This window comes from Xenopus laevis, chromosome 6L (assembly GCF_017654675.1).
Source record: "Xenopus laevis strain J_2021 chromosome 6L, Xenopus_laevis_v10.1, whole genome shotgun sequence".
Lineage (NCBI taxonomy): Eukaryota > Metazoa > Chordata > Amphibia > Anura > Pipidae > Xenopus > Xenopus laevis.
The window spans coordinates 160,542,766-160,557,865 of record NC_054381.1 but is presented as its reverse complement, the minus strand read 5'-3'; the positions used below and the strand labels follow the sequence as shown (position 1 = coordinate 160,557,865).

Genomic DNA, 15,100 nt, shown 5'->3' with positions numbered 1-15,100 from the left:
GGCCAGTATGTGGTTGAGGGGCAAAATAACAGACTTGGATGTATTTATAGTAAACCCAGAGAAGGTCCCAAACCTTGTAATCGTGGACAAGGCCTTCTGTAGAAAGGCATGGCAGTCAGCCAAAAAAAGCAGGAGGTCATCAGCATAGAGCTACAATTTGTCCTCCAGCACACCATGCCTTAAGCCAATGACACCCGGGGTCAGCTGGAGGTATATGATCAGTGGCTCAATAGCTACAGCAAAGAGATGTGGGGATATGGGGCATCCCTGACTGGTGCCTCTTGCCAGAAGAAAAGAGGGAGATAGGGATCCATTGAAACAAGCAGAGGGTTTCTGATACAACAGTTGGACCCAACTGATAAACCTTGGACCAAATCTGATTCTCCTCATCACTTCCCAGAGGTACTGCCATTCCACTGAGTCAAATGCCTTAGTGGCGTCCAACGAGACTAGAATTCTGGAACTAGGATTTGTGTGGCTAGTCTGGAGGTGTGCATAGATCCTTCTAAGCATAATGTCAGTGGATTTGGCAGGCATAAAGCCTGTCTTATCCTGATGGATCAAAGAGGGGGCTATCTTGGCCAGCCTTGTAGCCAGAAGCTTAGAAAATCTTTTTATATTGGAATTAATGAATGAAACTGGCTTGTAAGAATCCTTGGGATCCTTTCTTGGATAGTAATACTAAAACTGCATTGTAGAATGAGGGGGCCAGGGATCCTTGTTCAATGGCAAACCCTGTCAGTTATACCAAGCTGATGGGAAACCATCAATACCTAGGGGTTGCCCGTGGGGAGAGCTGAGATTGCTTCTGCTACTTCCAGTTCTGTTATTGGATGGTCTAGGTAATATGCTTCCTCCGATGTTAGGCTGGGGAAGGTAATGGTTTCTAGAAATTGAGATAATTCTCCTGGGGCATACGTAGCTCTAGACTGAAAGCAAACTTTATATTAATCAGCACAGGCATTCAGAATACTCGCTAATAATCCATGAGCTGGACTACTGGATTGGAGTACCTGGCTTGCCTGTTCTTTCCAGAATACTCCAGCTTCCAGGACCTGGCCACCAAAGCCTTTAAACAGAGAACCTATTCGCTCTTTATGAACACCCTTCATGGTGCCTACCTCTCCCACTAAGGAGAACTTAAAGGGAAAACATAACTAGTATAGGTCAATCTAAAAACAACTGGACTTGCTGAGTAATCAATGAAGACGTTTCACTACTCATCCGAGCAGCTTCTTCAGTACAACTGACTGGTGTGGGAAGTTCTCGGCATATAAACTCTTCCACTAATCCAATCACAATGGCACATTGTAACTCTTCAAAGAGGTGACATCTGAAAATTCACAGAGGTGTAGATTGTGTGTAGTTGTGATAGGATTATCCAATGTGTCATACAACTCCTAGACAGTGTTACTTGTGAGAGTTGCATGAATGGATGTGTGAAGTGTTCTGAATCCGCCGGGGTACAGATGTTAGAACACATTGTATGTAGCAGACAGGGGGTGTCGAAGGCCCCCACCTCTGTTCAGGGATGGTTTCTCCACCTTGACATGAATCGCCTCTTTCACGCCTCGTTCAAACCAGCGTCTTCTTTATCCAAGATTTGGACCTTGCTGTCTTCAAAGGAGTGTCCTTTTAAGTGTAGAAAGAAAGCTGAGTTTTGCCCTGTAGAGTTCTCCCTCCTATGCTGAGCCATTCGCTTGGAGAGCAGTTGTTTTGTCTCCCCAATGTATAGATCTGTGCTCTCCTCACTACACTGGACTCCGTATACCACATTGCTTTGTTTTTCTTTTGGTGTTGGATCCTTTGGGTGTACCAGTTTGTGTCTCAGTGTGTTGCTTGGTTTGAAAAACACAGGGACATGGTGTTTGTTGAAAATCCTCCTGAGTTTCTCTGACACTCCAGCTACATATGGGATGACTATGTTTCGCCTATTATGTGTCTCCGGGCGGTTATTTCTATTGGTGTTCCTGTTGGGCTTGGTTGCTGCTGTTTTGACAAAGGCCCAGTCTGGGAGCCACACGCTTTCAAAGCTCCTCTGAGATGTTTTTGCTCTTTGTCTTTGGACTCTGTATCAGTTGCCACACATTCTGCCCAGTGGTGCAGGGTTCGAATGACACCCAGTTTGTGTTCCAGTGGATGGTGGGAATCAAACAACAGATATTGATCCGTATGAGTGCGTTTCCTGTATACTTCCGTCTTCAAGTTACCCCCCTCTTGGATACATATCAAACAGTCCAAAAAAGCAAGTTTGTTCTCGTGGACATCTTCCCTTGTGAACTTGATGTTATTGTCCACTGAGTTAATGTGTTCTGTAAAGGCCGACACTTCATTGGATCTGATTTTAACCCAAGTATCATTCACATACCTGAACCAGTGAGTCGGTGTAGTTCCCTGGAATGTAAGTAAGGCCCTCCTTTCCACTTCCTCCATGTACAAGTTTGCTACAATGGGAGAGACTGGAGAACCCATTGCACAGCCATGTTTCTGTCTATAAAAAAGGTTCTTGTACTTGAAGTATGTGGTGTTAAGGCACAAATCAAGCAACACACAAACTTGGTTGGGACTGAGCTTCGTTCTGCTGCTGAGGGTGTTATCATGTTGCAGTCGATTTCTTACAGTCTCAATTGCCTCTGTAGTAGGTATACATGTGAACAATGAAGTGACATCATATGACACCATTGTTTCTTCTGCCTCTAGTGTAACGCCGTGAATCTTGGTTACAAACTCTTTGGCATTCTGGATATGATGCACTGTATTGCCTACCAACGGGGCTAAGATGTTGGCCAAGAATTTTGCAATACTAAATGTCACTGAATTTATGCTGCTGACAATGGGTCTTAGTGGGGCTCCTTCTTTGTGTATCTTGGGGAGTCCGTATAAGCCTGGTGTGGCTTCCCTGGGATACAGACGGTGGTATAAAATTCGATCAATGGCTTAGAAGAGTTGAAGAGTTACAATGTGCCATTGTAAATGGATTAGTGGAAGAGTTTATATGCCGAGAACTTCCCACACCAGTCAGTTGTACTGAAGAAGCTGCTCGGATGAGTAGTGAAACGTCTTCATTGATTACTCAGCAAGTCCAGTTGTTTTTAGATTGACCTATACTAGATAAGGTCAGTGATATGATCCCAATGTTATTAATAGGGAATAAAGATAAATATATAGGAAGGTCAGTGATCCCAATGTTATTCATAGGGAATAAAGATAAATATATAGGAAGGTCAGTGATCCCAATGTTATTAATAGGGAATAAAGATAAATATATAGGAAGGTCAGTGATCCCAATGTTATTAATAGGGAATAAAGATAAATATATAGGAAGGTCAGTGATCCCAATGTTATTAATAGGGAATAAAGATAAATATATAGGAAGGTCAGTGATCCCAATGTTATTAATAGGGAATAAAGATAAATATATAGGAAGGTCAGTGATCCCAATGTTATTAATAAGGAATAAAGATAAATATATAGGAAGGTCAGTGATCCCAATGTTATTAATAGGGAATAAAGATAAATATATAGGAAGGTCAGTGATCCCAATGTTATTAATAAGGAATAAAGATAAATATATAGGAAGGTCAGTGATCCCAATGTTATTAATAGGGAATAAAGATAAATATATAGGAAGGTCAGTGATCCCAATGTTATTAATAGGGAATAAAGATAAATATATAGGAAGGTCAGTGATCCCAATGTTATTAATAGGGAATAAAGATAAATATATAGGAAGGTCAGTGATCCCAATGTTATTAATAGGGAATAAAGATAAATATATAGGAAGGTCAGTGATCCCAATGTTATTAATAGGGAATAAAGATAAATATATATAGGAAGGTCAGTGATATGACTATGAAGATTTTCATTCATCCAGGTCATGGTATATCTAGTATAGGTCAATCTAAAAACAACTGGATGTCACCTCTTTGAAGAGTTACAATGTGCCATTGTGATTGGATTAGTGGAAGAGTTTATATGCTGAGAACTTCCCACACCAGTCAGTTGTACTGAAGAAGCTGCTCGGATGAGTAGTGAAACGTCTTTATTGATTACTCAGCAAGTCCAGTTGTTTTTAGATTGACCTATACTAGATATACTATGACCTGTATGAATGAAAATCTTCATAGTCTTAAAGGGAAAACACACCTTTTCCCACATTGTTTTGGTCACTCTACCACAGTAGATATATTGCTTCTCTCCTTATCTGTAGATCTAATGCAGTGCACCCCTCTTCCATAGTTCTAGTCCATGAGTGGACCCCTAAATGTAAAAGTGCTGGTTAACTGGGCCATGATACTCACATGGTGCTTAGAGACCTTTACTGCCTGACTAGACTGTTCATTGGTGTCCTGTGAGTTTGATGGGCATCCAACAGTGATCTGCAAAGAAGTGTGACTAGTCTCCCTCAATGACATTCTCCTGAATAGTGTTGGACTGGCCCACTGGGATACCAGGAAAACTCCCGGTGGGCCAAGGTGTCAGTGGCCCCTCATGCTGCTAAACATTTGACCTATTTCATGGCCATTCCCTATTCTATGAGAACAAAGAGGCTAAATAGATGGAAAAATAGATTATAGTATGTAAAGAAAAGGGACAAGGAAAATAGTTTAGAGTGAGGAGAGGAAGAAAATAGTACTAAGAGTTGGGCCCCTTGTCTAAGATTAATTGGTGGGCCCCTGGTCAAAGGTTTTTGGGTGGGCCCCTGGTGTCCCAGTCCGACACTGCTCCTGAATCTCTGATACATTGCTTACAATACCCTCCTCTAAGTCATTAATGAACAAGTTAAATAAAAGTGGCCCCAATACCGAGCCCTGAGGGACCCCACTAAGAACCTTACTCCAAGTAGAGAATGTCCCATTAACAACCACCCTCTGTAGAAATAGTAAAAAATATATAAAAAGTTGACTGGATGATTTATATGGTTCTCCAGAGTGAAGTTTGTCACTGATTTGTAAAGTTTGGAAGGCCTGACGGTGCCTCTAATCTGTATGAAGAACTCATAGACAGGAGTGACAGGGAAGACCTCACATATTATCTACTGATACGGTGACAGATGAGATTCAATGTTGATAAATGTAAAGTCCTGCACCTGGGATGTAACAATATCCACTTATACCCTTAATGGGACTGCACTAGGCAAATCCATAATGGAGACGGAGCTTGGAGTCCTTGTAGATAATAAACTTGTCTGTAGCAAGCAATGCCAGTCAGCAGCATCAAGGGCAAATAAGGTCTTGAGTTGTATTAAATGGAGCAGAGAGTCACGGGAGGAGGGGGTCCCACTGTATAGAGCACTGGTAAGGCCCCATCTAGAATATGCCCTACAGTTTTGGTCTCCATCACTCAAACAGGACATTATTGTATTAGAGAGGGGACAGAGAAGGGCAACTAAGCTGGTAAAAGGAAAATCTTAGCTATGAGGAAAGACTGGCCAAATTGGGGATGTTCACGCTGGAGAAGAGGCGCTTAAGGGGTGGTATGATAACTATGTATAAATATATAAGGGGATCATATAATAATCTCTCTAATGATTTATTTACCAGTAGGTCTTTCCAGCTGACACAAGGTCACCCATTCCGATTAGAAGAAAAGAGGTTCCAGCTAAATATTGGGAAGGGGTTTGTTACAGTGAGAGCTGTGAAGATGTGGAATTGTCTCCCTGAATCAGTGGTACAGGCTGATACATTAGATAGGTACAAGGAAGGGTCGGATGCTTTATTCACCAGTAGCTCCTCCCAGCAGACAGGAGGGAGCCAATGAGATTAGAGGAGGGAAAGGGGTGTTACAGGGAGAGCTGGGAAGTGAATCAGTGGTACAGGCTGATACATTAGATAGGTATAAGGAAGGGTCGGATGCTTTATTCACCAGTAGCTCCTCCCAGCAGACAGGAGGGAGCCAATGAGATTAGAGGAGGGAAAGGGGTGTTACAGGGAGAGCTGGGAAGTGAATCAGGGGTACAGGCTGATACATTAGATAGGTACAAGGAAGGGTCAGATGCTTTATTCACCAGTAGCTCCTCCCAGCAGACAGGAGGGAGCCAATGAGATTAGAGGAGGGAAAGGGGTGTTACAGGGAGAGCTGGGAAGTGAATCAGTGGTACAGGCTGATACATTAGATAGGTATAAGGAAGGGTCGGATGCTTTATTCACCAGTAGCTCCTCCCAGCAGACAGGAGGGAGCCAATGAGATTAGAGGAGGGAAAGGGGTGTTAGAGGGAGAGCTGGGAAGTGAATCAGTGGTACAGGCTGATACATTAGATAGGTATAAGGAAGGGTCGGATGCTTTATTCACCAGTAGCTCCTCTCAGCAGACAGGAGGGAGCCAATGAGATTAGAGGAGGGAAAGGGGTGTTAGAGGGAGAGCTGGGAAGTGAATCAGTGGTACAGGCTGATACATTAGATAGGTATAAGGAAGGGTCGGATGCTTTATTCACCAGTAGCTCCTCCCAGCAGACAAGAGGGAGCCAATGAGATTAGAGGAGGGAAAGGGGTGTTACAGGGAGAGCTGGGAAGTGAATCAGGGGTACAGGCTGATACATTAGATAGGTACAAGGAAGGGTCAGATGCTTTATTCACCAGTAGCTCCTCCCAGCAGACAGGAGGGAGCCAATGAGATTAGAGGAGGGAAAGGGGTGTTACAGGGAGAGCTGGGAAGTGAATCAGTGGTACAGGCTGATACATTAGATAGGTATAAGGAAGGGTCGGATGCTTTATTCACCAGTAGCTCCTCCCAGCAGACAGGAGGGAGCCAATGAGATTAGAGGAGGGAAAGGGGAGTTAGAGGGAGAGCTGGGAAGTGAATCAGTGGTACAGGCTGATACATTAGATAGGTATAAGGAAGGGTCGGATGCTTTATTCACCAGTAGCTCCTCCCAGCAGACAGGAGGGAGCCAATGAGATTAGAGGAGGGAAAGGGGAGTTACAGGGAGAGCTGGGAAGTGAATCAGGGGTACAGGCTGATACATTAGATAGGTATAAGGAAGGGTCGGATGCTTTATTCACCAGTAGCTCCTCCCAGCAGACAGGAGGGAGCCAATGAGATTAGAGGAGGGAAAGGGGAGTTAGAGGGAGAGCTGGGAAGTGAATCAGTGGTACAGGCTGATACATTAGATAGGTATAAGGAAGGGTCGGATGCTTTATTCACCAGTAGCTCCTCCCAGCAGACAGGAGGGAGCCAATGAGATTAGAGGAGGGAAAGGGGTGTTACAGGGAGAGCTGGGAAGTGAATCAGGGGTACAGGCTGATACATTAGATAGGTATAAGAAGGGGTTGGATGGTGTTTAGCAAGTGAGGGAATACAGGGATATGGGAGATACAGTAGCTCATAGTACAAGTTGATCCATTGCATCTTGGAGTCAGGAAGGAATTTTTTTCCCCCTTGAGGCAAATTGGAGAGACTTCAGATGGAGTTTTTGTATAAACTAACAGTTAGGCAAGTCAGGCAGGTTTTATAAAGACTTAAAAGGGATGAAATTGATGGACGTGTGTCTTTTTTCAACCTAAATATGAACAGTTGGACGTGAATTCCCATACAGGGGATACATTTCATTCAAGCACGGCAGATATTAAGTGTAATCTCACAGATACAGGGGATTGTGTACCAGACAATATATGGTCATTAGGAAAACTCACCTTTCTGATTATTAGGTTTGTACCCATAAACCTCCACTTCACAGAGTGTGAGAACTTGAAAACTCTCGGGAATAGCGACAGTCACATATCGACCCTCCATCCCGTTACAGCACATAGTGATGGCGGCGTCTAAGACGTCAGTGACTTTGCCGCATCTGTGGAACCAGACACATAATGGGTTATTTACTGAAGTCTGAATGGTAAAACATCGAAAACATTTGTCTTTTTTACTATAAAATACGAATTTTTAGTGGAAAAAAAAACTTAAATTCTTTGGGATTTATTAAAACCCAATGCTGCAAAAAATCAGAATCAGAAAATCCAGCATCTCAGACCTTCCAAAGTTGCGTATAAATCAATAAGAGAGGTCCCTGTCCTATTTGGAATTAGGCTGAAAATTCGGACAATTCAGGAAAAAAATCATTAAAAAGTGTAAGATTCAGATTTTCACTTGATTTTATCGAGTTTTACCTGATCCGATTAAATCAGGCTTTTAAAACAATAAATAAGGTTGAATCAATGATTCTTGTTTGGTCGGACGTTTTTTTAATAAAATATTTTGATAAAAAAGGCCCCCAACTAAAGGTCAAGTCACTGTGACATGGAGTCCAGATGAATTCCTTCATAGCTAGAAATAAGGTGCACAGTTGTCTAATCCAAGTGAGTGTGCCCAAAAAATTAGATAAACCAGGACAACTGAATGACAGAGTGGGCACATACAGGAGGGTGGCACCACCCATTAAAGTTACCAAAGTGTAAAGAAATCATTCCAACGGAATTCTCTTTCCAGTAACATTATTGTAGGAATAATCTCCTGTCCTTAGATGAACCGCACCCTTGGGACTTTACCAGCATTGGGCAAATTTGCACCTGGGGAATAACCGAGGCAACGACTTTCATATTCTCAAGGGACACTAAGCACCATGCGAGTACAGATATGGGATCCATTATCTGGAAACCAGTTATCCAGAAGTACAAATGACGGAAAGGCCATCTCCCATAGATTCTATTTTGTGCAAATAATCCAAATTTTTAAAAATGATTTAATTGTTCTGTGTAATAATAAAACAGTCGCTTGTACTTGATCCCAACTAAGATATAATTAATCCTTATTGGAGGCAAAACCAGCCTATTGGGTTTATTTCATGTTTATATGATTTTCTAGTAGACTTAAGGCATGAAGATCCAAATTATGGAAAGATCCATTATTCAGAAAACCCCCAGGTCCCAACAATCTGGATAACAGGTCCAATACCTTTATACCCAATAAACAAGCCCAAGGGAAATCTATCTGATCCTGTCTAATTCTGGGCTACTAAAGCAAATAAAAAAAAGGGCATTAACTCAAGGGATGAAACATAATTGTGTCTCTTTATAGGTCCCTGGTGAGGCCTCATCTGGAGTATGGGGGCAGTTTTGGACTCCAGTAGTGATGGACGAATTTCTCATGTTTCGCTTTGCGGAAAAATTCGAGAACAATTGTGAAATCGGAAAGTTTGCGAAAAAATCGAAAATTCAAACAATATTTGAACGGTTTGGCAAAAAAAATCGTGAAATTTGACAGTTTTCACTAAAAAAAACGTTAAATTCAAACATTTTCACGGAAATTTTTTTTGAAAATCGGAAATTGAAGCGAAACATGGAAATTCACCGCAAATTCGTCAAGCAGTGACATAACTAGATATTTCTGGGCCCACAGCTAATTATTTTTTAGGCCCCCAAAAGGTCTAGACTTTTACCAATTTATTGAAATAGTATATGAATTAGGGTCTCATGGAGTCCCTTTACCTCCTGGGTCCCTCTGCAGCCACAGGGTCTGCTTTCTCTTTAGTTACACCCCTGGTATCAAGTGCAAAAACTCAAATACAGGTATGGGACCTGTTCTGTTATCCACAATGCTCAGGACCAGGATAATGGATCTTGCTACTTAAAGGGGGTTGTTCATTAAAATCCGAATTTTTCTGATTATTTTATTTGAAAAGTCAGACCAAACTAAAATCCACCATCATGATCAAATTTATTATTAAAAAAAGCACAATTTTATTGGATCGAGAAAAAAACTAGATACAATTGAATCAAAATTTGAATCGTACGATTTTGTCTGATTTTTTTCCGCAATCTCTCAATTTTTTTCTGGCTTTTTCTCAAAAAGCCAAATTTTTCAAGAGTTTTGCCCGGAAAGCCTGAAATAGTCAGATTTTCGGGCTAATCCAGAGAAGACCACCAAAACTTTCAAATAGGATAGAGACCTCTCCCATTGACCTTGGCAGGTCTAAGATGCCGGAATTTTTTGATTCTGACTTTTTGCATCTTCAGGGTAAAATAAATCTCGAAAATTTCTAGGTTTTTTTTTCCGCTAAAAATTCAGATTTTATAGTATAAAAAATGGTAAATTGTAAAAAAAAAAAAAAAAAAAAAAAAGTTTTTGGCATTCAGACCTTAATAAATAACCCCCTAAGTCTACTAGAAAACCAATAGGCTGGTTTTGCTTCCAATCAGGATTCGTTATATTTTCATTTGGATCAAGCACAAGCTACTGTTTTTTCATTTTAAAAAATTGTAATTATTTGATTTAAATGGAGTCTTTGGGAGCCTTTTCATAATTTGTAGCTTTCTGGATACTGGGTTTCCGGATAGTGGATCCCATTAATCCATAAATATCTACCTTCTAAAAGCTGGCGAGTTCATGTAGAAGTCAATGTGAGGGAATTTATGAATGAACAACTGGTCTTTTCAATCTAAGAAGCTGACTTCTAAAATCTCTGGGTCATTAGTCTTGGTGATGGAGAACAAGGGCAACCTCAGCCTGGGCCTCCTAGTGCCCATTTTGGAACCCTACATACAAGGTTAGGTGTAGATAGTACTAAATGCTGCAAGTTATAGATTACATAGACTTAGTGGAAAGGAATAATGGGAATTGTTTTGGGGCCCTTTAGGACTTGGGTCCAGCGGGAGATCTTCTGGTTGTGCCTTTGAGGATAAACCGGAACGCAGGATCTGGTGAGATCAATCCAATTATTTTGGGTTTACTTTTTTACAGCTGGAAAAAAGGAGGAAGAGGGGGACGCCCCAACAATCCCTTTGGAAACCTGTTTTTCATCTACAGCCTTATACAAATTAGCTTGATAATCCACTGAGAGAAGTACCTTGTACCCTATACCGTTTTACTGTATTGGAGAACTATAACTCACACTCTAAACACAAAATAACTTTTCTAAGTTGAAGAACCTCAACACACAGTCTTCCCTGCTATTTCATAATTGGGGCAAGCACCTATTACAACCAAGGAGCATATATTTTATTATTTAAATCTAAACGAGTGATTACCCACCTGGAATAACGTAATAATTGTTTTTATGTACTTTTATTGATTACCTATTTATTGTGTTTCCTGGCCGGCCAGTTTTTAAGAATTTTGTTTGATAAATTAATGATAAACTTTTTGAATGTATTGGTCTTGTAATACACCTTCAATTTATTCCTTTGATTTTGTATTATCCTCAATAGGACCTTGAGGATTTAGGGTGTTTTTTTGACCAGTAAGAAAGTTTTTTTCCTTTATGCCACAATACCTCAAATTATAACAGTTCTGGATCAAAGCCTGGTATATTATTATATTACTCATATGATACATAACAGCATAGGATGCAAGGGATGAGCATTGACCATATTTGTGCCTCCCCAATGTATGAACTGTCTCCTGTATTAATGATTGCAAGCTCAAGTGGCAAAGCAACACCATGTCATTGTGCCGTATCTTGTGGTTATGAGAATTACAACTTTGTAACCAAAACCAAATGCAAAGACCACAAACATAACTTCTACATGTTATAGAGCTGAAAGGAACTCACATTGGGTTCTTATTATGATCTCCTGAATTTCCAACTCGGAGCTCGGCTCCTAACAGCCTCTCACTGCAACAGTCCATCCTATTCACTATGACCACCTTCCCAATCTTGTATCTTCTCTTCAGATCCAGGCGCCACCAAGGTTTATTCTCATACTCAGTGTGGGTACACGAGTTTAGTTTATAATGTGTGTGATTTATACCATCAATGGCTAATCCTGCGGGCGTAAAATTCCAATAGGAGCTTTGTATGGCTTCTCCTCGTCTGGCCAGATTGCCTGGAAAATAATAAAATAGCATTTTAATGACATAAAAAGAACCAGGAATGGTTTTGGGAGAATTGTCATCAGGATCTTGTTACGTTTAGCTGAAATATTCAAAGGGAAAGTACCTGCTGAAGTGTGCGGGTTTCATAGCTGTGATAGTCCAGCAGATGTATGTGAACTGGGCCAGGACCATGTTAAAACTGATGGTCAGGGGTTGGTTACCCCTTAAATTGCAAAAATATTCTCTTAGATACAGTAAGAGAAACAGTTTGATTTGTAGCCTTACAGACCATTTGTTTTTAGGGGTCACTGATTTAAAAAAGTCTAAAAAATAAATAATGATGACCAATCAAAAAGTTGCTTAGAATGATCCATTCTTTAACATACTAAAAGTTAACTTAAAGATGAACCTCTGTTAAACCTCAGTCTCCACTGCTCTCCACTCCACACTGCCCTTAGACACATGGGTGTAACTACAGAGGAAGCAGACCCTGCGGTTGCAGGGGGGCCCAAGAGTGTAGGGGGCCCAGTAAGGCCCTAATTAATGGGCAACTTCAATACATCTGGGTAGAACCAATCAATTTAAGGTGGCCATACACTATAAGATCCGCTCGTTTGGCAACATCACCAAACGAGCGGATCTTTTACCGGATATGCCACTAACAGCAGGGCTATATCGGGGGTAATCTGAACGTTCGGCCCTACGGCTAAACGATCGGATTACGATGAGCGTAATGGGCATCCGACGGGTCGGTAGGGAGAAAAATGAAACCTTCCTGATCGATATCATGTCCAGATATCGATCAGAAAGACCCGTCGGAAGCCTCCATACATGGGCAGATTAGCTGTCAAATTGGTCTAAACAACCGTGACAGCCACAGACACCATCTTAGGTACAACATTCTTGGCAGTTAGAGCCTTTCAAAGGGTTTCATTTAATAACAACAAATAGGGAGCAGAGTCTTTGGTTACTGTGCGTAATTTCTGCTCACTGACCCCCGGCAGGCAAGAAAAACATTACTCTTTAAGGCTACAATTTTGTTATTATTGTTACTTTTTATTGCTTATCTTTCCAATGATGACCCGACAATCAAAAGAGTTCAAAAAACACCATTAAAAAATGAAGACTAATTGCAAATTGTCTCAGAATCATGCTAAAAGTTATTTTAAAGGTAAACAACCTTATCCCTTTTATAAGGGTGTAGGTCCTGGGTATCTCTCTTAATATTCATATTGGCTATAAAATGCACTAAACTTGATGACCATCCTGAGCTACTGCTATGGGTCAATGATCATAGAAAAGGGCAAGTACTCACTGAGCTATTAGAGATCAGATTTTATTTATTGGCTGAAACAGTTGTCATAACAAATGTCAGAATAAAGCTCAGTGCCTTTACCCTAGATACCTGTTTTGTTCTCTGCTCAATGTCCTGCTGAGTTGTTGTTCGATACTCTGGAATGGAGCAGTCTCAGTCATATGGTCAGAAGTATAACTTTGGGGTAAACGGATGGCAAAGAACCATTGAAAACCCTTAGAAGTCAGTTTTGCTGCATTTAGTGGTACCCTATGGAATACTGAAACCTGACTGGTTGAGTAGATTAATTGGCTTGCTTAGCCCTGGGGTCCAATGTTTTGTGAACCAAAAGTAGTTGTTGACCTTCTCCCAGATGAGATGATGGTCCCTAAAATTTTGTTAAATTCCATAGCTGGCTCCTCACACACCAAGACTTGCATTGAAGGTGCCCCCAAGAGACAATTCCTTATACGCAGGTAACTCTACTCTTCAGAAGTTTGAGTTGGAGGCAACAAAATGATCTTCAAGGTGAGGCCTTACCATGGAAGTTGAATTTGGGTGGGGCAGTTTTGGGCTCCAGTATAAATGAGCTGCAGAGAGTGCAGAGATGTGCTACTAAACTGGAAAGGGGATTGAGCAATGAAACTATGAGGAAAGGTTTTGTCTGCAAGTAGCCCTTCTACCAAAACATGAAGTATATACGTTTCATCTCTAAAGTGTTTCATTGAGCAGAGTCAAGTTTAATGAATAGAAGTATAAAAGACGAATTGTCCCCTGTGCTGGGGAGAAGCTGCCCATAGCCAGGGATTGCACATGCTGTGTAAGAACAATGTTTCTCAAAGAAGGAGAGATGAGAAAGCTTTGCTTTCATTTCTTATGATTTATTTGGCCCAGTTTGCTGTTGTTCTGAGGAGCAATAGACACACACAGTCACTTACCTCCTTGCTGGCGCTGGGATAGAGAAGCCCATCCAATGGCTGCAGAAGACAGAAAGAGAATCAGGTGCTTCATCCTATGGAAAGGAAAAGAGTTCATTTAGGGGCAGATTTATCAAAATGTGAGTTCAGAGCTTAATAAATCAAAACTCACCCAGCATGTTGTATTCATTCCTATGGGATTTCTACAACCGTATTTATGGAATGTGAGTTCTAACTTTTACCCATCAATAAATACAATTCCAAAAATCCCATAGGAATGAAAAGATCGTGATGAGTGAGTGAGACACCACCTAACTGGAAGCCCACCTTACCATGCAAATATATAATTGGGCAGAACATTAAGGTATTAAGGCACAGACTTCTATAACAGGATCACACACATCAGCATAAACAGGACATGGAATCTCAGGTTTCAGCTCTTCCAACTCTTTGTGAAGTTTCTTATTATCTTTCAACAGCTCAGCATCAGTGGTAGATTTCCCTAAAGTACCCCTTGGGGTGCAAATTCTTCTTACCCTTCATTGGCATCAGCCTCTTCTCACCCGTCAATTTCAGTCAGTGCAACGTATTTGGGAAGTTGCCTATCCAGGTCATGCACTCTTATTGTAAAGGGAATGGGGTCACCATGCTCTCCACTGGCACATTATCAGACAGTCCATTTCAAGGCATGTACCGAATCCACAAATCCTGAATCCTTTGGGATTCAGCCTAATACCGAACCAAATCCGAACCCTAATTTGAATATGTAAATTAGGGAATAAAGGAGGGAAAGAGAACCTGGCTCTTGGATTAGGCCGAATACTCCTGAAAAGGGCAGAATCTTGGCAGAATCTTGGCCGAATCTTGGCAGAATCCCGAACCGAATCCTTGATTCGGTGCATCCTAAGGGTAGAGACACACCCTGCAATTCGGGGAGATTAGTCGTCCAGTGACAAATCTTCTCGTTTGGGGTGACTAATCTCCCCGAACTGCTCTGCCTTCCCGGCGGCTAGAATTAAAATCACCGGCGGGATGGCACTCAGAGCTCTTCATTTTCCGAAGTCGCACGTAGTTGCCTAACGAGGAAACTTAGCAAACACAGCCTCCCCTGCCTTCCTGTCGGCTAGAACGAAAATTGTCGGCG

The 15,100-nt window shown here is 41.4% G+C and overlaps 1 protein-coding gene across 1 annotated transcript in view; it reads right to left on the bottom strand.

Annotated features, from left to right (window-relative positions):
* The window catches only part of LOC108719450, a 128,382-nt gene that overhangs the window by 111,731 nt on the left and 1,551 nt on the right, over positions 1-15,100 (bottom strand). Inside the window, exons 2-4 of the mRNA XM_041566682.1 lie at positions 13,978-14,051; positions 11,483-11,756; positions 7,632-7,786 (exon numbers count right to left, since the gene is read on the bottom strand). Of these exons, the coding sequence (XP_041422616.1) occupies positions 7,632-7,786; positions 11,483-11,756; positions 13,978-14,051 (503 nt within the window). The remainder of the gene's footprint in view (positions 1-7,631; positions 7,787-11,482; positions 11,757-13,977; positions 14,052-15,100) is intronic.